General features: G+C 40.0%; 1 protein-coding gene across 1 annotated transcript in view; it reads right to left on the bottom strand.

Moving 5' to 3' along the window:
• Window positions 1-27,153, bottom strand: part of ANO4 (anoctamin 4) — a 220,981-nt gene that overhangs the window by 95,770 nt on the left and 98,058 nt on the right. The window contains exons 4-5 of the mRNA XM_075058242.1: window positions 15,076-15,186; window positions 6,417-6,553 (exon numbers count right to left, since the gene is read on the bottom strand). Of these exons, the coding sequence (XP_074914343.1) occupies window positions 6,417-6,553; window positions 15,076-15,186 (248 nt within the window). The remainder of the gene's footprint in view (window positions 1-6,416; window positions 6,554-15,075; window positions 15,187-27,153) is intronic.

Below are 27,153 nucleotides of genomic sequence, written 5' to 3' on the forward strand. Positions count from 1 at the left end.
AGGTTTGCTCATATAGGCATGGGATAGGAGAAAATAGAGAACAGAGCCAACCTTCCTCCCCCACCACCCTCCATAAAATCAGGAATAACTTCTTACATATAAAATAAAGCAGAGAATAGTGTTACTGAAGTGTAAATTTAAAATTAAGAACTTAGTATAGTAGAATGTCTTTGTACATGTGAGAAGAATAAACAATGACGTGAGCATTTACTGTAGCGAGAAACACTAAAACCTGGCATAGAGATTCTCGTTGTTTTTTTGATGACTCCAGTACATCTGTCTCACAGGACACAGACAACAATATGGAAGTCCTGTACCTACCACACTATCCCTCATCAGACTAACTACAGAATAGTCTTTGCTTAAGGAACAGCTGAAGAAACCCACTGGATTTCTTTGAAAATAATTCCTGGCGTTTGGTCTAGCAGTATGTAAATGCAAAAAAATACTGTTTCTTAGCTATTTCCTGCAAAGAACGTGCCTGTTTGCTCCAACAGAAAGAAACGACTTGATTTCACTGTTAATAAGAGGTCAAGCAGGTCCCTCTCCTGAGATCTGAAAGACCAAACTGCTGCTCTTTTCCCAGAAATTCATGAGATGAAACTCTCTACAGATCCTCCTCGCAATTTAACACTACTTCCACATAATACAAGTCCTGCCCAGGGGTTAAGCTTTCACTTTCGGACAAGCTGAAATTGTGTGGCAGTTTGCAGGTTGGAGCGTTTAATACAAAAAATGTACAGTGTGAATGATACATGGGAACAAACAGCACTGCCTCGGAGCAGTATAATGGGCAGGGACCTTCAGGGACCTCAAGATCAGTCCAGCTCCAAGCTGAAAGGAGTGTTAGGCTAATTTCTGTCTGTTTTTCCAGAATTTGTTCAACCATTCCTGCCAGAAATAGCTATACCCTATAATATATGATCAAATCTCTGAAAAAATGAATATTTTGCCTTTTACATCTGGGAAAAGTAGAGAATTTTCAAAATACTTTCTCCATAGGAGAACTGCTTCTGAATTTAAATTGCAAGAAGTAAACATATTAATAGGACAAATGATTCTTACAGCCCCCCCCCCCCCCCCCATATTCCCATTCAAAGAATTTAGCGTAAGCTATCTTCCTGATTCTCAGCAGGCGTTTTGATTAAATGGAAAAACCAATGAAAGCATCCCAAATGTCCCATCCCCTTGGTACATCCAGTTTACTGAAGGCAGAAAGGGGAATTTTTCTAAGGTTCTTTTATTACAGTGTCTGACTCCTGACACAGCTTAATGCAGACTTAATATAGTGGAACAGTTCTTTGAGCTGAAAAAGAAGGCAAGAAAAAAGATTTAAGTCCTAAGGAAATAACAGTAACAAACCATTTGTATCTATACTGCATATCATGCTGACAAAAAATATTATCAAGATATCAAAAGTATTTTTCACAGAGCATTAAATATGAAAACAGCTCAGTAAGCTGTTTATTTTTTTTACATAAAAAAAAAAGCATATGTTGAGAAGACATAAAAAAACCCCAAAGGGTATTTAAGGTTATTTAAATAAAGGAAGGGTGCAGTAGGAGATTTTGAGGCAGTGGCTCAGCTTGGTGGTCCTGCTCTGATTTCTAAACCTCCTGATGAGCCATCCTTCCTGTCCTGGAGGTCCTAGAGACACTACATGTATTTTAGCAAGCAAAGCCGTGTAATAGGAAAGCATCTGTAGAGCAAAACAATCTGTGCTGAGGATCTGCTGTCACACTACGTAGGCTTGAGGGCTTACTTTGGGCCCACTCTATCTGGTCCAGGAGACTCACTGGAGTACATCTCCCAAATTATTTGCATCCAGAAGGTTTAAAATCCAACACTGCCCAGGAATGCAAACAAAGCATAGGTAGGGGCAATTGAGACATTCACTTCAAATGCATGCTCCTGATCTGAATTAAAATGTTAGCACAGACCCACCCAGAGAGTACCACAAGTACCTCCGCGTGCAGTAGTGACTCCATTGGAAAAATAGATATGCCCTTTATGCTTCCTATGTTTCATCTTTCTCTGAAAAAAACTGGTTTGCCCTGCACTGACTCATCAGTGCATGGTGGAACCTTGTATTAAAGAGCGTCTATGAGATTTAGCTGAGTTATTTGACTTGTAGGACTTCTTCCCCTATAAATAGGACTTCCCGAGACAACTACTTTCTCTTGGACTTGTGAAACACTCCCAGCTACAGTATTGTCATTTTTCGCTCAGAAAGGCAGCTTGGACATGCTTATCTGTACTTGGCGGTCCTTGTCATTTTAGGAACAGAGTACATCAAATCCAGACTGATAAACCCTACTGGACTGGTATGGCCTCTGAGAAGGAACCCCTTCTATTCCCCGCTGTTATAGCTTGTAAGGCGGCTTTATAGACTGAGCCTGGACGTACGAGAACTCTGAGGATCTAACATGATACGGAGACAGTCAGGGCTGTCCCAGCAGCATCAGGAAATATCAGCTGCAGGGCTTTTGCATCGTCCACAGTATTCCAGGCTTACACTATTCTAGACAGAGATGTCCCTCCTATCTTGAGCTTCACTGACCCTTCTGCAGACATTGCATCACCTTTCCCTGTATTACAACTTCAAAATTCAGTTTTCCTAAACTGATTAAAAAAATATTTCAAGAACCAGGTCTGACCGCAGATTTTGGTGGGAAAGTGGTCTAGTCATGTATGTCAAATCTCCATTCCTTCACCTGAAAAAGGATGCTGGAAGAAAGTGGAAGAACAGGGAAGACTTCACTCTAGGAAGAAGTGTCGTTAGCATTTCTGGCTATCTTTGCAGCTTTATTTGTAATGCATGTATCTGAAGTTGTGTAATAGGGAATTCTTTTCCAAGGAATGCAGTAGTTTTCGTATTCTCAGACCCACAATTGGGACCCATCAACATTCACAGACATGCGACTCACACACACATACATGCTAGGAGAGCTTTAGGCCAAAGGCCTTACCCAAATGTTTCACTATTCAAAATGAGAGCGATTCGTAACCCTAACAGCCATAGAGACTTTAAACGGAACATTTAAACAAAAGTGCAGTTAGGGAAATCAAGGAAATTTGAAACTTTATCTGCAGGTCTTTAAAAAAAATAAATCAGAAGGGACTCTAATGTTCACTAATTTAATGACAGATTAGAATCTTTCTTCATTCCTAATTTTTTCGGTACCTGGTTATTATCAGTATGGGTGAAGATAGGATCTTTGCATTCTAAAGAGATTGCCTTTTCCTGTTGTTTGTGGTTACTTGAAGTTAGTCCCCCGCATGCAACTCCACAGCTGGTGGAGGGCATTAATACCTGTACCACTAACAGTGATAACATATGAACTTATGCAGAAAAAGAAGAACCCAGAACCACCCAGTTTTTAAAGCACAGTTCTAATCAAAGAAGTCTATTTTCTCTGTGTGTTCTTTTTTCTTAATATCCTTTTGCCCATTTAGATTATAATTCTGTGGAAGCTGCAACTTTATTTTTCCATGTATCTTCACTGGTTGCTATATTCTTCTTGACACCATAATATATTTAATTACATGGAAGTTTTCTAATAATGAAATTACCTAGGCTGCAAAATCAAGTGTTCAAAAGTTAGGAAGTAACAGATTTGTAGGTTTCTCAGAAAGCTTAGATAATCTCTTTCCATGTCCACCTTGACCACTGAAGATGACAAGGATTTGGTCAAAAAAAAAAAAAAATTATGTAGTTAGCTTGTATTCTGGTAAATACCCGCAAGAAAACTGAGCTAAAATTGCACAAGCTATCATAACTGCCATAAAGAACATCAGAATTCTTATTTTGCAACACAAATACTTTTTTTCTGCCATAATCTTCAGTGCAAGTTCCAATTTATAAAAGAGATTGTTACTATTCGGCACAATATTAATAACACTGCCCCCAAATATCAACAGAGTTTGATGCTTAAAGTGAAGACTGTAGGAGTGACTCTTATAATTTTAATTTCAAAACTACCTACATTAGCTGGAATGTCAAGAACAGGCCATGTAAGCTCACTGAAGTAGAAATAAAATTTTGTCCCAGCTCCATCATTTTCCCTTGTTTGGATAAAGAAGACTGATTTATTATTCCATAGAAAGAAAGGCATAATGGATGCATACCTAAAATACAGCTCCTAAATAGTTTTTACTTAAATGTTTACCTTCTTTCTGCTGCTACTCCTCTTCTTAGAAACTGAAATTTCAGTGGAAGTAGTACAATATTTTAGTGATAATATGTCCCTGGATTTAAATTGTAAAGTGTATGTCTGATCATTATATTGGCATATGTAAAAAGAATTCAATCAATGCACACAAAGGGAAATGTGATTTTCAATTCACTCAGACTATAGCTGTGTTTGAATAAAACATAAAACAGATAAAACCCCCATCTTTAGCCAAACACAAGCTGAATCTCAATCTGGCTTTGCATCTGTTAAGGAACTGTTGATAAAACTCCATCCGTAAAGTCTTCATTGGATTTTCTGGTTCGGCACAAACAACTAATGGTTGAAGCAAACAATATTTCAACTTGTCAGCTAAACAAAAGTGCTAAGAAACCTTTGGTATGTCTTTGTAAATTTTTTTGATTGTAAATTCATTTTAACAAATTAAGCCAGAATCATATTAAATTATTTTGCTGAAACATTAGCTTCAAAACTATACCAAACAAACATCAATACATTCAGAGAGACTTTCACTGCTGCCAGACCCCCTGTCCTGATGACATCAAGGGGCATCTACAGGCTCCTTTCGCTACTAAACTAAACTGAAAGACTGAAAGGAATCTTGAAGCTTCAGAGTTCACACCACCACTATATACTTGTGCTCCTGTATTTATTCATACAAACCGCACGATATCTAAACAGTGTATCTTTTCTTTCTGGAATTAAGCTGGGGCCAAAGACTTTGAAACTTTTTTTTGTAGGCTGTAGCATCCCTCAGCTCCCATTAAGACTTTCAATTTTCTGTTTTTTCCCCTCTTATACATATACATGACCTACATTGCTATTTTTCTCAGTTATGGTTATGTGAAAAAAAAGATAATCTGTTCAGCCAGGAAAATATTCCTCAGACTTCCCTTTAAAAAACAACAAAGAATACATCAAATAGGAAAAAGAGGTTTTCCAGTATTGTTTTTTGCAGTATTGTTAAATTAACACAGCAGCATATATTGTTCTATATCATTCTCTGTCCTTCTGAGCATTTTCTGTTTGTTCTTCGTCTTTAACTTGCAAACACCATGTGCCTTTCACCTGTGCCCTTCTGTTAAAGCCCATATGGTACATGATCCCAAAACGTAACACAGGAATATCATGTCAGATTAACCTATTACAGTGCAAGTAGGCAAAGAGGGCCCTTGGTAAGTTGTATGGGAACCTGCGGAAGAGCAACGAGTAAAGGGGAAGATGAAATTGTGAGCAAGGTCAAACATATCTCTGGGTGCCCTGAATTTTCTTGCTTTAATTATCTGTCTAAACATTCCAGGAGTGCAGCTCTCTATGGGCTGAATTTCTAGTACAGGGAAAATCTCTGACTCTCTCCTCAGCAGTGTTCCACCAAAAAACTTGCACCACAAAACCCTCTAGCTCCTGAAAAAGACATAATCTGTAGTTATACCTTCTAAACTTTATCTAAACTAGTAAACAAAACAGTGTCAGGGCAGGGGCTTCAGCAATATCCTACGGTTTTCCGTGCTTTTTAATTGTTAGTACGGTCCCTGCCGGTTCTGATCTGTGCCAGTCAGCCCTCTGCCAAAAAATCCTCAGGCACAGCGTGCAGGGAACACCAGACCGTTCCAGTAAGTAGTCTGGATGCAGCTGCATTCCTGGGGTGGGAGGAAGGAGACAAGTCCCTGGTCTCTTCTCTTCACTCCCTGAAGAGATAGCCCTCACGTCCATGCTTTGCCTGCTTTAAGACATAATTTAAAAGGGACTATGTGCTGAATGATTCCTCCCTGGTATGTTCTCTGAACCACCATTAGGCACCATCAGGTCACTTGTTCTTCACTGGAAGGGAATGTGTCACATACCTGATGCCCAATGCTTCTTATGAGACATTGATGATAGATTCTCCTCCTCTCTCCTTCCCCCCAAAGGATTAATATAGGGAAAACTTTTCCATTATTTTCAGAAGCAGTGAAGCATTAGACTTGGATGGTTCAGAAAACAAGCAGACAACAAAGGCCTGTACAGAATTTTCACTGGGGGTGCGTGAAATCAATAAAACTCCTTTTAACTTGAGATATTTTATATTTCAGCGTTATAATCTTAGAATGGAAAACAGTCCCCATGGGAAAGCTCAGATACAAGTTGAATTGCAGAGAATGAGATTTTAAATCAAATTACATTTATTCCCTTTTTATAATGGGCATGAATAATTATTATATTAATAATACTGTGTGTTCTTACCTCTCCCACAACTTCCAACCTGCTGGCATCATCAGAAGTGCTGGTCAAGTTACCATGGTGAAGCAGGGAGTCATCATCTTTGGAAGGGCTGTTCACACCTTCTAACTCATCAAAAAAAATGTTGACATCCTTAGCTACTAAAAACAAAAAATAAAAATATACATTCAAATCACCATTGAACCAAATGAAGACACTGAGTGTAACACATTACCAACAATCCCATTTTTTAGTTCTGCTATAAGTATATACTATGTTAAGTTTAAAATCTGATGTGCATTAGTGGAGTGCTTTCTTCACCAGTGAGCCGCATGAAGATTTAGGATGCCATAATACCTTTCTGATGACAAATAAGCAATCTTCTGTCATGATACAACATACCCTAAGAGAAGCTGAGGCGATAGCTAATGTAAGTGGCTTAAACGATTACCTTCTGGATTAGTACGGTCTCTGAAAATTCCTTATTATAAAGAAGCAGATTTTTAACCTACTACATAAAGTATCGAGTTAGAAGTTGTACACACCTGTGGGGCAGCTAGAGGCAGAAGACATCAAATAAATACTGTTACTTAAAAGCAGAAGCAGAAGTTTGTCTTTGCACAATTTGGCATGTTTTGATGCTTATAAATCTGTCACGTTCAGATCTACCTACTGCACAGCCCTCAGTCATGCACAAAGCAATAGCTTAAGTCTACAGGATGCTGTAGTAAACCCAACCCTGATAAAAAGCACAGAGATGTAAGGGCTCTGCAGAGCAAAGAGGCGATGAGAAGCCGTGGGTAGAGCTGCTGCCCAAGCCTACGGTCCCACGTAACGGCCACCGATCCACCGACCGAGTGGCTGTGGGATGGGAGACGCGGGGCGGGCAGGCTGCAGCCAGCGAGGTCCACCTTGGCACCCCACGGGTGATGGAGACACGTGTGCGAGGAGAAGAAAAATGCCTCGGCTGAGGATCAAGCTTCAGCTGTGGATAGACGTCATCTCTCCAACCTCATGTTTCATAGGCAAAATCCAGAATTACAACAGTAGAGTCGTAACTGTTAGAAGGGATGCCCAAAGTTCAGCTACTGAGCCTCTTCCCCTGACTACAGAAGGATCAAATATCTATTGCTCTTAACAGAAATTTGCCTAACCCACTACTACTCACACTTTTTTGCAAACTTGACTTGCCTTTGGAATCACTCTTCTTTTATGCAATAACCTCCTGATCCTTCTGCTTCTCCGCAACTCCCCTAACTTAGTGACAGGCAGTTGTAACTCCTCTTGATGAGAATTTATATTAATAGGGAACAGCCAAAAATGTCTAATTGCTGGCAGCAACTTAGTTCCATTTCTAACTAGTGGCTGCAGGTTTAAAAATCCATTCCCCCACTGTGGAGAGACTGAATAGCTGCCAGAAATTAAAGGCCATTAATGTTCCCAGCCACCATGAGCATTTTGTGATCTCCTTTGCACCTTTCCCTTCTTCAGGTGCTATAGCCCAGTTTAAGAAACCTTTTAAAAAAAATCTCTGATGCCACCAACTCCACAGTTTCTGAGGGTGGCCTATTTTTCACTGTCACAAGCAGAAGAAAGTTTTCTTCATAATATTCATCCTGAATATGCACCTGTGTTGCAATTTAAATATATTATTCTTTTCCTATCAATCATGAACATGGGGAAGAGATTGCTCCCTTTTTGTACATGTCTTTTACAGCTATCTAAAGTCTGTTATTACAGCTGTAGGTAGATGAAAACCCTATCAAAATATTCAAGAAAGCTGCTTCTTTTTCATGCATAAAATAAGAACAAGGTTAATGACATACATTGTATTCTCAATTGCAATACTTTTGCTTAGAAAGCCACTAAAAATTTCAGAAACAACAGAAGAGTCTTCACGTCCAAGTTATTCCACTCTAGATACTAGGCTAATGAACTAACATAAGCAGCACAATTCTTAGGAGACATTCTGAGTTTTTAATACTTTTAACAGTATTTTTTTTTTTATGTAGACAGCATAACAGTAAGAAATTCTGTGTCAGATTAATAGTTTTCAGGATAACATACTACTCCTTGAGTTCAGCAATTTTGGAGTTGCATACTGACTAATCTAGCTATCATTCTTTGTATCCCCAAATTAGTATTATGCAATATTTAATCCCTACTTAACACTTCATATCATAATTCATTAGTTTTAGATAGCACCCTCTGCTCTGCAGGATCCCAACCTGCTTTTATAGAGATAATGGGAGTAATAGCTTCATCTACTTCACTCTCTTTTATATTGTGCATATCATCATAGCCTGTGAAAACACCGGAGATATAAAAATCTCTTTTTTTGGGGTAGATATTAAGTTTCTCTTGCCATTTTAAGGCTGGTTTTACTATCAGTCCATTTATTTTACTTATCTTACTTTTGTGAAAAATGCCAGGATACCATTAGAGACAAATATCCAGGACAGAGTTTTTCACTTTAAAACTATCCTTGGCCTCACACCATCCCGTTCCCGGCCAGGGGGAGCTTACTGCCAGGGCTGGAGAAGAGCATCTGCTGGTGTTTCGGTTTGGGAGATGAGGAGAGCCTGCAGCTCCTCAGGGTCACTGGGGCTGCATCCAGCCTGTCCTAGGACAAGCTACAGAGGTTTTTGGAGACTTAGAAAGCAAAAACCAGACTCCAATGTGTAGCACATGCAGTAGTAATATTAAAGAATTAGTTGTCACCTTGATCCATTTCAATCCACAAAAATCATACTACAGATGCTTATAAAAGACAGGGGAAGTGCCGCAAAACAGCACAGTCTAACCACCTGCCCTTCACTGTCATCCTGTTTCAAAGGGCAAGACTGGAAACATTCCACCCCAGCAGACAATAATCTGGATGTAGATCATGATCAGCTTTTGCATACTTGTTCATATGAGAAGAATTCATCTGAATACTCCACAGAATGACCTACTGAAACAGAAAAAGTTTTGAATGACTTACAACTTCACTGAACCAAAACCCATCAGAGTGCCTCCATAAGAGCAATGCATGAACCTGTATATGATCAACACCTCAATATAGTCCAAAGACAGCTGTGGAAAATATAAAAGTAATTAAATAGTGGAGCTTTCTGAAGATTATGCAAGATAGATATCTGTTGCAGACAGAGGCAATGAAAGATGTAAAAATTAAAGTTTTGCCTGTATGCTATGCTCGAGGGAATTTGAATGAGCTTTTTCCTGCCATTAAGACTGCCACGGTATAAAAGATGAAGCCTTTGAGATACAAGAATTGCTGCTTCCTGAAGTGCCAGTAATGCTTTGGGTGGCAAAATATATGTTTTTTTAAGTAGGTGTTTTGAGATACACAACTTGGTAGGTAAGTGAGTGAATGCATTTGGAGTTTTCAAGCAGAGGATTACTGGATTATTCCGAGAATTTATGTGGAGCAAAAAAAAATCTTATTTCAAGGTCACTTTAAAATCCAGCCCATCTCAGCAGTGACTAGAAGTTGTGGAAGCAGTCAATCTCAGCCGGTTAGTGAAATTAGCTACCAGGACCTGCCCAGATTGCCTGTAGTAGAAAATTGCTTATATCAGAAGTACACAGGTAATTGGCATACTAGTTGATAGCTTCAGCAAATAGGATAAGTAGCAAAGAGAGGTGCTGAACCACCTCGTCAGTGCTGAAGGTGTCTGTTACCTTCTTCCAGTTGCAGTAAAGGTGTGCTGCTGGTGAAAAGCAGAGCTCTTTACACTGCAGTTGCCTTGCAGCGTACGTTTTTGAAAATACACTTAGTATTTCAGTCACTGACGCTAACTATGGGGCCCTAACACTTGCCGAGACCATTTTTCTACCAAATCCTGTTTGCTTTACTTTAATAATGGTGATGGTCCTTCCAAGCCAACTCTCCTGCTGCCTGTAGCTCGCTCAGCCGCTCCACTCCGACGGAGGTGAACACCTACACAGCCAAACGGTGCTAAAGGCGTAATCAGGGCTCCATCTCTTCTGACCCCTTCAGATCATGACATGCATTTTTCCACAAATGACCTTAACAGAATAACATACAATAATTTTATCATGTATATGCTGTTTGGGAGACAGGCTGGTGCTAGTGTATAGTCATGTCTTTTTAAGCAGTGAAATTTAACAGGAATACAGAGCAGCATGTGCGTTGCTACAGGAGATATTAAGAATTCCCCCTCTGGTTTTAGATCAGTTTAAATATGCAAGCTCTTTTCTCCCCCTCATGTTCCTTTTTGCAGAAAAAAAAAAAATAAATCAAAGTGACTTGATAATTCAGAATCCCTTGAGGATTTGAAAAAAATGTCTATATACAAATATTTTTATCCCAAATATAGTAGAACCATATATTCTGAAAACTGAATGTTGGGAAATTCTGAGCAAGAGTCTGTGCACAATCGCAGTGGGTCCACAAGCCACTTTAGACCAAGGAGCTGATTTAGGTAGGGCTCAAAGATAAGATAACTCCTTTAACTTTCTGAAGATAGATGCTCAAAAACTGAGGTGCCTCAAAATAAGAATTTTCATTAAAAAATGGGACCTGACTATGGTTTTGTGTGGCAAGATGGAACTGCTCAGAGATTGTGTTTCTGTTAACTAATTGTCATTTTATTACCAATTGTCACAACAAGCCATCGAGTATACTTCAGCTTTGGGTAACGCAAGCTGAAGATCAATATCCCAGAAACTGCTCTTTGGAAGCTTTTAGGCCTATCAGTAACATTGAAAAGTGAATTTCCTTTAAAAATTCTTACTGGCAATGTTTATAAGTGTAGAGCATTTCCACATGTGAAAAAAAGATTGGGTTTAAAAGCACCAATACCAGAGAATAACCCTTAATAAAAACACTGAGTAGAAAATACCCTGTTAAGCAGAGACTTGCAAAGCAGAAAAGTTGGTGTATGAAAAACCAAGAACCCTTCTGCATCTTTTCGTACTACGTTTTATGTTTTTACAGCATCTATTTGGATTTTTGGATACAAACACTTTTCTGCACTCAGTAAGGCTGGCAGATACCATTTACAAATCTTTGCTTCAAGGAGGCCATCCTACAGATACCACGCAGCCCAGAACTTTTTATCATGTTACATGCTAAATTCAGTAACTACACAGTGGATCAGCAACCCTGTCTTGGGAAACTCACTGATTTCTGGCTTCCAGATTATGAGGATTAAAATGAGAGAATAAGATTATTTTTTATTAAATCTAGTGAGAGTCAACGTAAAGTGGATTTTGAAAAATATTCTAAAAAGTCAAAGATTTCTTAGAATTTTGAATTTACTACAGTGGCAATAAAACTAAGTTTCACGCATTGAAGCAAACTATAGGAATTAATGAAAAAAAGCTTAAAATCTGAGCTTTTTTCAAAAAATAAAGCTATTCACTGCTTTCCCACAAGAAATCCATCTTCTCAGTGTAATAACTCAGAAAAAGCCACGAAAGCCTTTGCTAGCTTTTGCCGTGGCCCTGAGGGCACCCCCAGCCCTGCCTGTCCCTGCCTGGACCCCCGGGGTTCCGCCCCAGGTCCCAGGACCCCTCGTCACCCCCCCAGGACCTTCGGTCCCTGCGCCAGCGATGCCGCAGCTCTGCCCGACCGCTGCTCCGCTGCCCCAGGGCGGTACCGAGGACCAGGGCTGGGGGTGCCCCTGGTGCCCCCCGGTCACTCTGCTCTTGGCTGGGGCTGTGGCACAGGTACAGGTTGGGAGTAGGCAACGATTCGGGTTTATATCTGACCGAGAGTTCGTATGCAGAACCTTGACACCTCTGCTGTCTAGTTCACAAGTTTGGTTTGGGTCAGATGCATTACCCTGTTTTGCAGTCCCCTATTTTGCCATTTTCAGATTAGTAATTATTGTTTGTGGACTGTCTCTGACAGACTACAGATAACTTCTGAATATCATGTGGTCAAGAAGAAACTCTTTTATAAAAAGACTTACCAGATATCTTTAGAAAAAAGCGTTTAAGGCTCTACCATGAACTATGGTACTTAAACGCTGAATTTAGCTCTGATGCAGTAGAAATGACTTTTAAGTCTTCTATAATAGCAGTATATTCACATAAAAGTAAATAATGAGATGGTAAGTCTTTATCTTCAGTTGCAGTCCAAGAGATTCAGTAGGGTAAAAGAAGAAAAGAAAAACGCTTTAGAGCAAAATGTTTGTTTTAAGTAATTAAATTAAAAAAAAAAAATCTCTGCTATTGAATGATCACTCTCGGCAGTCTAGCAAACAGAAAGATATACCAGCTAGCTAAAGTTCCACATGGCACCTCCTGAATAGGGAAATGCTCAGGAAACTCACATTAGCAAGAAAAAAATATGTGGTCTTTAAAAGCATCATTAGCCTTCTTTAATTTTCATCAATGCTAACAACAACCAGGAATAAAAATAACAACAACTATTCAGAGCAAACACCCTAGAAAAAATATTTAGGCAAGTTTATCCTAATCATTCGATATTCACAACAGACTGCAGGTGACAAGACACTCTCCTGGACACGTAACAAGCCTTTGCAAACTGGCTCTTGTGACTGCTTGTACAGTCATAGGAATCCTTTGTCTTCCCAGAAGAAAATGTAGCTGAAGGACATAGAGATTAACTTCCCGACAGCAGCTGTGTCTGGTCTGGATAAAGAAAAAAACCCCACTTTCTCCAAGGCTGTAAAAGCTGCATCCTTCTCAAATGGCTCAAAAATAATCTATAAATCAAAATGTTCATTCTTAAAAGGCTCTTTCTTTAATGCTACTTAGTTTTGAAATTATATTCAAATTGCTAAAACAATTTGGGAGCCTACTTCTATTCCGTTTATATCCATTAATCACTTGCAAATACTTGTTTTACTTAGGGTAGGATTCACCTACATTTACACAACCACAGTGCAGATGTTTGTGTCTAAGCTGTGGTAGTGATTCAGGTTAGCTTATCTCCCTAAACTCCATCTGCAGGTAACAGAGGCAAACAGCCACCTCCAAGTTGCAGGTCATCTAATCTACATTAGACACCCACTTTAAAATGAGACAAACTGGGCTGTAGACATGGTAGGTACAGTCTGTTGACCACAAAGAGAGCTTAGACAATGAATTCAGATCTTGATACCTTCACTGCAAACCCCTATGTTCAAGCCAGATTAATGTTGTCTTTACGGCCACAGAAAAATGGTATACTTTTACAAGAAACTGAGGGTTTTATCTAGAAGTGTAACATTTGAGGTTATAAGCAAACCTGTGCCCCATTGATTGAAAATTTGGGGTTATTCAGCACACGGATGTAATCAGAAAGTATGATATTGAAATATGACACAGTACCAGGGGAAGTTGAGATACAGTCATTTTTAAAAAGAAGCTGCTTTGGACAAACACTGTTAATAAATCTAATCTTGACATCTATTTGTTTTAAACAAATAATCTATTTTTATTCTCCTCAGCCATGTGCTTGAAATGGAGAAGATAACTGTTTCTTGTATTCCAATATGGTCTCTTCCCAACTTGAATTTGTTTATCTTGTCTATTTACCCTCTGAAAGACTACAGTGCCTTTTCAGCCTCTCCAGGCCACATCCCAACTGCCCCCAGGCCTATATCTGGGCTGTGCAGAGAAGAGGGGAGAAAGCAAAACCTCATATAAGATTTCCTGATGGGAAAAGCTTTTTAAGTTACAAAAACCACGGTTCATCCTAAACCTACAGCTTAAATGAGGTGATTCAATTTCAAATTATTACCCATAATGATGATATTGCCCGTGTCATCATACTAACCTGAGAGTTTTCCTTCCACTTCCAAACTAACACCACCACCAACCTGATCCTACCACTGTATGGTTCCTTATTGAGATGGCAAAAATCAGGCAGTGTGCAGGGTTTTACACTTTCTTATACATCCTTTATCATTCAAGAATGTAAGTTGCTGTTTCTCACTTCAGAAAATTGCTACATGAAACACCCAGTTTAAAATAAAACTGGAAAAGAGGGAAACCAGGAAGGTTCTTGTCCTTCAGAAGAGTTTTCAATTTATTATGGAAAATTCCCACTGAAATTCCAGATTCTTTTGGATTCCAGAGTTCTGTCCATTTTGGGTAGGGGGGGTGTCTTCCATTGTTGTTTTTCTTCTAGCACAAGTCTTGAAATCATTCTGCAGCTGGATTTAAGAAGGGTGGACCAATGAATTTGTCATCCACAGTACATGTGAAAAGAGATGGTTTCATGCAGCATCTAAGATATACAGACCTTCAGTTGTTGTGACAAGCTCATCACTTCTGTTCCCCAAAATTACCAGCTGCAGAAATGTGAATATACCCCAACACTTTGGAACACCTGGAACTTCAAATCCAGTCTTAGATCCCAGACTGCAGCATTTGCACGGCATTATTAGTTCACACAGGCATTCAAGAGTGTAAGGAATGGGTTAAAGTAACAGGAATCTTAATATTTCTGATTACTTCTGCATAGGAAATACATACTGCTGGAACTCTTAGGCACATAATAATTCAAATCTTACTATGACTTCTCTGATAGTAAAAGATTTCTTACTGGCCTTCAATAACCCACTGAACTTTCTCAGAGATTTTAGTAATACATACTCATCATTCAGTTCATCACTTTGTATGTTCCTTCAGTTACAACTTCAATGCATCTCAAATGATTCTTCTACCATAAACCCAATTTTGCATCCAAGGAATAACTTACTTTCTTGTATTGCATTAAGAATTTCTGAAAAGTCCACATCTGTCTTCTGTATGTCTGGTTTTATCCATATTTGTGTTTCCAGCCGGTTAACCTGCAAATCCTCTCTTCCTTCTGAAGAAATTGAAGAGATTGATGGGGTTTGTGACAGTGCAGTAGAAAATCCAGCCAAGGGGCTTTCAGGTGAGGGAACATACACATTGAATAAAGCTACTTTATTTTTTTCCCCCTAGCAGAACCAATTTTTCTTCAAAAAAAGCTGCTTTCCCAAGCAGCTTTAGATAGAATATGAACTGATTTAAAGCTAAATAGAATGAAACAACAGCGTTCTCTGCTATCAGCAACGATGCAGAGTCACCACCAGCAAGTCCCTCGTTCAGGTGAGCACATGCCGCCATGCCATGAGCACCCCGTCACCATACCATCTACAAAAGGAATGCCAAAACATGAAGACAGACAAGAGGTGGTGTTACAGATGACACAGCACTACAGGAACAACCAGGCTAAAATAAAACACACTAACACGCAAAGGATGAATTAAGTCTCAAGACAGAAAACAACCATTAAGACAAAAAGAGCACGGACAGCACGTTTCAGCCGCAGGACACCGTAAGTTCTCACATGCCAAGCTGATGGCATGCCATGGTCTAGGAAGCACGCCAGTACTGCAGTCCTTTTCGAAGGGGCTCCCTCTGGTGTGTAATGGTTGCTGTTTAAAAGCACTGCAGAATAAAAGCACGGGCCAGCAGGTCACAGTTTCAAACCTATTTACACATGTAAATAGGTACAAGATTTGCCCATTTCAGTGTTCTTTCAACATGAGCAAATTACGCAGGAAGTTTTGGAAACAGACCTTTCCCATGCGGAGAAAGGTAGCTGCACATCACAAGCAGACAGGAGAAGGTACTGGGCAAACGGGCTCAAGCTGCTGGCTACAGGGTACTTGGATACAGCCAGAGAAAAAGAGGGAGCTACTGGGCACGTGGCTGCTTTTTGGAGTGGCAGCAAAACCTTTCACAAAGGCATCTGTTAGAGGTGATGCTCTTGAATAACTAATACACAGTTAGCAGAAAGCTGCAGCTGTCAGGGAGATATCTGGGAAAGGACTTCACAACAAAAAGGCCGTGGTGGAAGAAGAAACCTTCAGGTCATTTAGTCCATTACTGTGCCTTCACTAGAGGCTATCACTCGTGCTTTTGATGGATGCATTTTCCTTTCTTCTACAGCCTGTCTATAACAAGCTGGTCTTGTTTTGAATTCCCTCCTAGCCCACTGTATCTTCCCCCCTCCCTCACCAAATGACTATCTCACCACTGCCTTAATAAGAGCTACAAATGATATTCCTGGGCACAAAATTACTCAATGCTTCAAACAAGACCCTTCTTCACTTTTTGGAAATACAGATCTCAAAATGGGTATACATACATCAGCTTCAACCTTTTTTTTACTTCCCAGTCTTAAAATACTATAAATTCAAACCATCTCATGCTTGCCCCAGTACGTTCTTTTGTTCCACAGCAAAGACCCACTGTTAACATCAGAGACAGCTCTCCTTGTAGATTCCTGTAAAGGGATCTGTCATAGCAGCAGCAGGAGTCAACATTTAATGATGTAGAGCAAAGAGAATTTCTTAAGTGAGACAGCTGATTATTCATATAATAGCAGCCTAGGGAAATCTGCAGATGGCCTCAGAGGTAGGAGGCTAGGATTTGCCCCAGAAGAGAATTCTGGGGACCAAGGAAAAATACTGCAGCTGCTAGAAAAGGCGCATAAACAATAGGATGGAGGTAGAGAAGTAAGCAATGGACAGCAATTCGGTTAAACAGCTTTGCAAGTGATATCATTCAGTTTCTCATTAAATACTCAGCTACCACTTTTAACATACATCATTACATATTTACATCCTCAAGTCCACCAGCTTTTCTTCTCCATTTCAACCCTAGTTAGAGCAAAATAACGACAATACTGACAAATACAAAATACCCCCTCTTCCCCCCAACCCTCCATCCTTGTTAGACCCAAATCCCTGCTCCTGAAAACACATGAAGGTTGCTGGATCCCTGCAGCATCTCCAACAGATCTGAACTAATTGGGCCAGGGAGAAAGGAAACGAGAACCAGCCAGCAATTTTGCTCCCAAAGCACTGATATCTGATGCACTATCTAACCACAGGCCTGTTAATAAAATGAAGCTGTTGGAGAATGTACATATTCAATTTCAAAGCCGCTTTTTTAAGTAATAAAAAATACTGTCTACAAAGTGGTCAGAAAACATCCAGCCTAAACGTGACTGCTGTTCAGCCTATGAAGCCAAGACAACTTTTGCTGCATTCAAATCTCCTCTCCTGTATTTGACTCATTTGCAGTATGGGGAGCTTCCAGCAATCCACACAAATGACAGTCTTATATGCTTCTCTGATTCACAGTAGCCTTAATATCTGGCCTCACTGCACACGTATCAGAGCAACAACATCATCCAGTCTGATTTCACTCAAAATTGTAGGCATAATCTTCTACCAATCATTTGTGATATGATATGGCTAATCACAAACTTGCCTTCACCGACACAAGGAGAAGAAGAAATATATTTGCCAACAACGTAGCTTTTAAATAAGTGGTTGCAGGAACATTTTCTTCTTCCATGATCATCATGGTGTCACTAAACAGACTTGAATCTGGGCACATTTCCTTCTCCTCTCATCCCTCTCCCTCAGCACCCGCTTTGCAGGAGGGAACACTGCATTTCTTTAGCTGAGAGAAACAACCCCTACATGATGGGTCGTGGACTGAACAAATTAATCATTGCTGATTTGTTGGCAGACAGAGGTTTTAGCCTCGCAGCTCTCTGGAAAAAGCCACAGTGTTCTCTCCCATGTCCCAAAGAGATTTATTTTCTTTATCTTACCACAGATCTGCAATACCACAAACCAAGATAGTTATCTGGTGTCACTGCTGCTACTGAGGGATCACTAGCCTGGCTTCAGCATCTCCTTCTTGCTTTAGCAGCTGCTGATTTATGCTTTATCAGTGACATCTCCCACTGAGTAAACACTAAGCAGTATTGCCTGGGAGGTTGGGAGGGAAAGACCCTCTTTCCATAGAAACATTAGAAATAAACAAACACAAATATAAGTGAAATAAATATTAGATTTATCAAATTTCATGTGATTTTATTAAAAGATCAGTCTGAGATTTTTCTCAACTGAGACATTTTAGTTCAACTAAAGTCATATTTTAAATTAGCTCATGACATTCACTCTGATTTACTCATTGTTGCATAAAGTAGTGCATAAAAAAAGCATACTTTTTCCGTTATTTGTTTTGAAGGATCTCTACTAATTAGGTTAGGAAAATGAATGAGATTTTTAAAAAGGCATTTCATTTTTAAAGGCTGAATAAGATGGCTTGTTGTAAACCAGAATTTTAACATACTTCTAAATATTAAAATGATCACATGTATGAGAGAGGCGAATAATGTAGCAAGGTAGTTAATATGCTACTAATGTTAAACAAGGTTATTCCCACTGCAGTGAGAGAGATTTTGTGCCTGCTTAAAATTAAGGACATACTCAGGTTCTTTGCTGGATGAGGCCTTGTTATATGCATCTAGTATCCAGCCAATTATCGCAATCAGCTTTTTAGACATGAGCTTTACAAGCAAAAGTCTATTTTTCTTCCACACTAAACACCTGGAGCCAGATTTGGAAAGCCTGCACATTTTTATATATGCTCTGTGATGTCCAAATCGTATTTGTAGACAGATACCCTCACGTTGTGGTCTGAAATTGAGCATGAGCACTTGGGTGCACAGAAAAATGCGCATAGCTTCAGTATTTGGCACCAAAATAAAGACTATAAAATTAAGCTGATGAAACAAGTACTGCTGTTTCTCAATGCACAGTAAAGGGCTCATATTTACTCCATATTTTTGAACAGACATGTGAGAACAGAGCTCATCTTTGTAATTCATTGAGGCAGCCAGCGCTTCTTGAAGAGTTTTACCACTTAGATTCTGTTCATTGGTTGGAACAGAAATACTTGACTCAGTTGCTTTCTGAAATCACAGTCTCTTTTCTTTGCCTTCCCTCATTTCCAATTAACTCAGCAAGTAAAAACAAATGTTTTGCCTACAGTTCTAGAAGTTTCTGTTGAGAAAAATTTACAGCTTCAAAGGCTTTTTCTGAAAAGGCAGCTAGCCAGTGACTTCTATCAGTACGGTGAGCTGATTTCTTTTTTTTTTTTTTAAAATCACTTTGGCAGGAAACATGTACTTTCACAATGCTTGTACTTCAGCATGGACACTAAATACGAGTAGCAAATAACTAGTATGCCATGTGGGTAGATGCTCCTATCACAGGAGCATCTACCTCTAACAGGGTAATATATTATCAAGTGCAAATACAATTCTAATATGAGCAGTTTTGTTTTACTACATTAAGTACTGCCCGTAGTTTCCACAGAGAAGTTGCTCCTTCCCACCCGAGCCTCTTCTTGAAAGCGAGCAGAAAGCTACTGCGCCTGGTGCATTTTTCACTAAAGGCAAACCCAGGTCACCATAGGGTAAAGGGTCACCCAAATGTACCTGCAGGTCCATTTTCTACTGGCTTCTCACTGCGAGTGCAAGGCAGGTCATCTACAGCAAAAGCACAGTTTCAGATGGAAATTGTTTAAAGTGTCACCTATACATGTTAGTCAGGGCTACACACACACGTGAAATCCATAGCTTTACTGAGCTCAGTTCTGCCATTTCTCATTTCTGTGACAGCAGTGAAACAAACCGTACACCATAGTGGGTCCTCCCAGCATCCATCGCATGACTGCACTAGACAACACATCTTAATGGATAAAAACATACTGGTTCAACTATTGCACAAGAAAAAAAGCTGTTCCCCAAGTCATAGAATATAGGCAAATATACATAAACATACATGTCTTCATAGGAAGACAAAGTTGGCCTGAAAGCAGTGGCTCAGAGATAGCTAATTATGTACCTTTAGGTAGAAGGCTCATGTGTCTCACAAGTCTTGTAAAGAGATCTGCTTTTGCTACACTGGTTGGAAAGAATCTAGGATTGTTTTCCAGAAGAAATCTATATCACAATCTGTTTTGTTCCTTGCCAACCAATAAAGTATTGTAATATTCTTTCTGCCTAAGCATTTTTCTCTTCTGCAGCATAAACTGGATGCCAGAGTGTTACTCTGTGCATCAGTCTTACTGCAGTGATTATATTAGATACATTTTCATATATTAAAATTATTTAATTTCGTGTTGCTGCTCTTAAAACTGTCATGTACAATGGTGCAGAGTTCCACACTGGGAAGGTACTGTTGATAAGACAAAATATCACATAACAATTAAAAAGAAGAAACAGAGGAATAAAGAGATAGAGTTGTAGGAGAAGGACATACTAGGTATGTTTAAAAACTTGTTGTTAGTAGCCACATTTTTAAAACAGAATCAATTTTAATTTATGGGTCTGTAATTATGAAGGTCCAAAATTTAATATCAGCAGGATCATTTGATTTCATCCTGGTCAGCTTCATATTAAACATAACACTGTTTCCTCTTGACTAACTCTAGTGTAGATATTGCCTTCCTCAATGGAAATAAAAAAGAGGAAACATAGAGGAGGATGTTTCAGAGTTTCCTTATAACTCTTTTGTCCAGGTGGAAGGGTTTGTCCTCTCCAGGTACAGCTAAGACAGTCCTGAAAGTACAGGCTGAGTCCACACAGAAATGAGTTTTGCGTCATGAAGGATAACTCTGTCTTTCAGTGCTTGTTCTCCTCTTGAACAGATATGAAAGGATGCAATATCAGCATTTTTCAAGATATATTTTTCCCCTCCCCCACAGGGATTTAAGAACAAGAATCTTAGAAATGTCAAAATGTCCTTCGGGAGATCAGGTTAGCAGTGATGATCTGCAAGCCACCAGCCGCGGGGCAGTAACGCTGGTGAGTCAGGCTCACCTTCCTCCCGCGGTCCTCGCTCCCCAGTAACTCTACTGGTTCACTGGGACCTCGCTCCCAGCTGAGCCACCGCACACCGGCGAGGTGGCTGCACATGCACCCGAACAAGAGGGCAGTTCCCTCAAACCCCATCAAAGGTTCCCCATCAAAAGCCTCCCTTAAGTCAGGGCAAAGGCTGCGTGTCTTCTTTCACGAGTATCTTCTCAGCTCGTGATGCAGAAACATACCCTGTGTCCTGCCTCGAGCTGCCCCTTTCTCCACACAGAAGAAAAAGGCTCCGTTTTCAACCTGCAACTCTTTGGCCCACCAGCCCAGCACTCGACTCTTTTCTGAAATAAGACCATTACACAGAAGCTTTCCTTCTGTCCTTGTTCCTTACCAGTAGTGCTAAGCTTCCTCTACCTTACAGCTTCAACACAGTTTCAGATTTTTACAAGGGGGGGTGTGGTGACGAGTTCCCTTTTTCTTTCATTTTGATGCTTGTTTCCAGTCTTGGGTTCCTTTTGAAGGTGGCAGTGGAAATAAGGACAGGAGAAGTCATGTGTTTAATTCTCTGTTTCTGAGAATTTGTTGACATATCTGTATGTTTAAGATAGTGCAATGCATCAGACCAGCTGTCTGCCACATCTGCAGTAGTTTCTGTATAGTATGGCAGCGCCGGCACATATATACCTGTAGTGACAAACTGGGAGTATCTTAAAGGCCCCAATTTTCCCTAATTTGAGGTACTTACTTTTACCTGTGTAGGTCACAGGATTTGCCCCCATCTATCTACAAAGCACATATACAATTTTGGAAGAATCATAAATAATAGGTAATGATACATGTGGAAAGAGAAGCCTTTAGAGACTTCTGATTTAAGTCAAAGCACTCCATCATAACAGCATTAATACACACTATGCTTCCAAGACTAAAAAATTGGGTACCCTGTGGAAGTATTTGCAGACCTTTGAAAAACCTCTGACCCGGTAGATTGCCATATATGTCTATAAATACGTAAAGACTTGGATATAACTCTCAATACTCTTAATTAGTTTACCAGTTACCTTAAAAAAGTGTATACTCTGTCACTATTCAGCATAGCTAATCAAATCTGCCACTATGCAGAAAACACCATTTATCTTAATAGTTTTCTCACTGATTATGGATAAAATAATGTGTCTGCATGTTTGTGTCCAAGAATCAAAAGCTGAGTGTAAAAGCACAAAAATGCCTTGTTAGTTTTGAAAGTTATTGGAATAAATACATAGGGCTACTTCTTTTTCCACAAGGAAGTCCAATGAATGTTAGGGAGAAAAAAAAAAAAGATAAATTCAAAACCCAAATCATTCTGTTTAGCATGAAGGAACTATGCCATAGCTGTCTCTGTGCATGGTCATGTCAAGGGTACGGTAATAACAATACTGGAATTACTTTTGAAAGGCAACTTAAAAATAGTTTCCCTTTGTATTGCAATACACTGTAAGGCATGACATATGTTTAATTATGTTAATACAAACTCTTTTCTTATCTTCCAGAAGCAGCAGCAGTGAAGGGGAGATTTCTAAACACCTAATATTATTCACTTATCACAAACTAAGGCATTTGGAAGACATATGGTGTCCATTCTCCCCTCCATTAAACCCTGGCTGGCATCAGACACAGAGAAGGCCACTCAGCCAGTTACAGAGAAGTGGGGAGTCCTACGTTCAGCACTTGTTCTTTATTTCTCTCTCATGCTGTGTATGCCTTTTCCGCAGACAGCCACAGACAAAATGGATGGATAGCCCTTGGTTCAGAGCCAGACCTTCAAAATCTCCTCTACTGCCAAAACAGCCCGGACACCAGGCTGTGGGGACAGGGTCCTGCTAGCCCTCAGTTCCTGCATTTCTAATTCGGTCACTGCCTGGAATGAACGGTGGGCATGGGGACAGTGAAACACACCAACACTTTGCCCTTATCATCAAGAGGGAGACATCTCGTAAGCGGTGAGTTCAAACAGTACAACAGCTGGGGAGAGCTGATAATCCCCGTCTCCCACATGGACAAGCACCCAAACCACTGGACTGCTGTGCAAAAGCACACAACCTCTTTCTTCGTTACCCTTCTATGCTCAGAGGATGCCTCAATGTTCTGCAAGTTGAAAGGATGCAAATGTCTGCGCAGAAGCCCCAAGCAGAGCATGTCTCATATTCCTGTGCCTAATATTTTCAGTTCAGGCTCTATGTGGCCCCTGTGCAGATCCTTACACAATCAGTAGAACGGTTGCACAACCAGCCTTTGGAATTACCCCCTAGAAGCACTTCTCTTCACTGGTAATACAAAGAGGTAGGGCACCGAAGTGTGTGCTCTCCTACTGGGAACAAAGCTATCCTTTGAAAGCGCCACAATGCCTGGGATAGGAGTCCGCAGGAGACAGCCTGAAAATGGCACAAAGCCACAGTGTGTAACTAAGCAGAGACATTTCTGCACAGTTGTATGTTGCAAATGAGAATCCAGAAAGAAGTCTGAGATCTAAATGGACCGAACAATTCAGCCCATTTCCTATTACTCTTATTTATATAAAAATAACATTAAGAATTATTATCTTTTAGTTCTACCTCTTTCCTCTTGTGCTGTGAGTGTACACATAAAAACATAGCTACCAAAGATGACTATCACACGTATTCAAATATTTGTCCATGTTTGATAAACCTAACTACTTGTGAATGATAAATCCCTTAGTTACCATCTACCTTTAACAATATCAGGAATTGTTAGCAGGCAATTCATAAAGAGGACAGGAAGAAAACATTTGCTGAATAAACTGTTTATTGCAAAAAGCTTGCCCAGTTCTCAAGTCAGCAGTTTACTGATGAGACAAACAGAAAAGCTGGCTGCACGGGGCTGAGGCATGACCTAGCAGATGACTTCAGGGCACCAAAGATTTATTTCATTATAACATGGGACATCAAGACAGCTTTTACAAGATACCAGATATCTCTTCCAGGTGCATTTTAATGTAACAACCAATTATACAGACTCCCATTACACCATAGCCTATTGCTGCCTTCACCATCTAAACACATCCAGGTAATACATTGCTGCAGAAAGCACCAGCAGCTAAACTATTTTGGCAACTTCAGCTGTCCTGAGACTGCTAAGGAATGAACATAGCATAGGAATGTGAAAACGGTTATCCTAAAGACAGGATAGCAGAACAGAGGTCTGTCCAGAGCAGGATCCTATTTCTGACAGCAGATGCTTAGGCAAAGGGAATATGAACAGGGCAAGAACATCCAGTCTATCCCCAACCTGTTCCTTCCAGCTTGCAGAGATTTAGAGACTTCTGGAGTGGAAGGTTTCACCTAGATAATGATCCATTGGCTACCAATGCCCCTTTCCTCTACAGATCTGTTCCTTTTATACTCAATGTCCCTTGCGAGCTAACAGGTAGCCATCGCATTCCCCCCTCCCCCTTTTACTTGTCTTGTTTCCAGCCTTCATGAGCTACTGGGCCTGCTCCTCACTTCCAGTGTCATCCATCATAACCCTAACATCCAGGCTAGGGCCATGAAGCCCAGAAATTCACTGCCACTGCAAAGCCTTTCTTACTTTAGTCTCAGATAAGAGCTATCATGCTGACCCCGTAAAACATGCCTTCCCATACAGAATCTAAGGGTGGCACAGTGAATCCCACCCTAGTCTGTCATCGAGAGAGGATATGGTTCCAGCCTACACATCTGGGTGTGTGGAGACCTAATTAGGGCGAGGTTAAGATAAATATCATCATTCAGTTACAAATTGAAGCTGAAGAATGGAGACAATATTTATATATTGATTGTATAAAAATATTGTTTTCTCAGATTTTTTTAATTTGTCTTTGAGAGTACCTCACAAGCAGCAGGAATCCTGCCCCTAATACTGGTGCGGGTGGTCTTTCTATAAGCCCTGCAACCTACTAAAATTACCAAGACCCGCTAAGGAGAAATAGAGCACTTTGCCATTAAAATACATGGACTAGTTTGGGGCTGTTCACACAGGATGCCTATCCAAAAGAGATTAATTTCAGCAATTGGCATTAAGCAGAGTCTCTTTTGCAAGCAGTAGGAGAGCATCTGCATGGCAAGGGTCATCATTTTCAGGCATTCTGGCAGGAAAAAGGGCCTGGAAAGTATGTGCCCTTTTGGATGACCCTTAAAAACCTTCCAGTCTCATTGAAGTGCAGGTAACTTCTTTATGCCATCAGTCTAGCAGGTGCTGAATTCCTTTCCTTTGCTAGGTGCATTTGTAGAGCAAGGTCTAAACAAAGTACTAAATTCCAGTGCTATTTCCCTTTTTCTAAGTACCCTGAATGTTATCAGTATTGAAGACCTCAAAAATCCATGTCCTTTGTGCTCCATTGGGCCTCTGAAGCATAGCAGGTACAGAACTGCATACCCCAAGGATGTGACCGGCAAATGTTGTGGCTCTGCGGAGTTATCCCGCATGCAGCGAACAGCTCTGCTTTCCTGAGACATCCAGCCACACTCATGGCACAGGGAAGGGCAGAAATCTGAATGACCCAAAGGGATTTCTCTTCTGGAACAAGGACCAGATCAAAAATGATGCCACTTTCGCTTCGCTGCTGCCTTGCTGCCTGCTGTAAGCTGTGATGTCGAGTTGTATGCAATTCTTTTGGGTCTTTGGGCTTTTGAGGCACCATAGTACATTGCACTGGTTGGAATTTCTAGTGGGTTCTGATGCCTAGATGCACTTACCTGTATTATATGTACTCACCCAAGGAGCAAGCCCCCCCCCCCCTTTTTTTAAATTTATTTAATTATAAAGAAAGGTCTGGCTTAATTCTGAGATTTCAGAATGAACCAGCAGGCTTGGTGTTAGGAAAGAGGTCTCGCTATCTTTTGGACTGGAACAAACCTTTTGCGGAAATTAGTAATGCCATGCAGCCCTGTTACAGTCAAATTCCTTTTCCGATCTTAAAAGCATCTCTGCCAAAGTAGAAGCTGGTTTATTCCATCTTTTGACAGTCTACCTGCAAGAATCTTTCCTTGGAATATATGAAAAGTATTTTACACTAGAAATAGAGGCTTACATAATACTAAGCCCCCTTTAAGCAAAAACTATAGAGCTAAGAAAAAGCCACATTTTTCAGTCAAGCATTACAGGAACGTAACAACTGATTATTTAAAGTCTCTCTCACTGCTTCTTGAATGTTAAGCTATTTTTAAAATAAAATGGGTCATTACTTTCTCAGAAACATTGCAAAATTTCATACATATTATCTATTTCCTTCAGCAAAATCTAGAGTGGTCCAAGAATTTTCTTAATTGTTTTACGACAGTTATGGTACACTGGTCTCAGGACATAACCTTGCCTTGGGATCAGCGATATTCCCCATTTGGTGCCAAGCCACATCTGGCTGCCTGTTCCTATTTTGGACAATTTCCCACTTGAGACAGTGGAACAATCGAGAACATCCAGAGAGAGCAGCATTTTGCAGCCTTCATAGGGCGACTATATGTTGTAAACTAACAACAGCTATGGGAGTCAAAATCTGAGGGTACGCTGCACTGATTTTAAAGTAACCATACATAATTGATTGCAAGAGTGGATGAAAGATCATTTTACAACAGCAAACAGGAGACTGATCAAAGCAGGAAGGGATAAAAAAGAAGTCTTTGAAAAGAGATGGGTTTAAAAATACATACTCCCTAGAGAAGTAGAACACCCTCAAAGCCACCACTTAAAATTATTAATATTATTTTTGAAGCCCCTTATCGAGGGTGTGTAGACATCCCAGGTAGGATCAGTACTTGTGTGTCACGTGCAGCACAAATTGATACAGAGGGATTCAATTTCCACCTAAATCAAATATTTTTAAATTAAACAAGATAGCATTGAAAACCAGTGCTTTATCCTCTAGCTTTTTTTTTTTCTTTTTTTTTTTTTAAACGCTCTGTTTGCAAAACTGTTCTCCAAATCGCTAGAACGAATGTTTTAGGAGACTTTAGCTTAGGAACAAGAATTATCAAAAAGTGGCTTTTGCCCTAGAAAAGTAAAGTGATGAATGAAATGGGCTGAATGACTAAGCAAAGCGACAGAAGATTTCAGGCTCTGCATCATCTGCTAGCTAGTTCAGCTCTGAAGTTCAAA

Source organism: Buteo buteo, chromosome 26 (assembly GCF_964188355.1).
Source record: "Buteo buteo chromosome 26, bButBut1.hap1.1, whole genome shotgun sequence".
Lineage (NCBI taxonomy): Eukaryota > Metazoa > Chordata > Aves > Accipitriformes > Accipitridae > Buteo > Buteo buteo.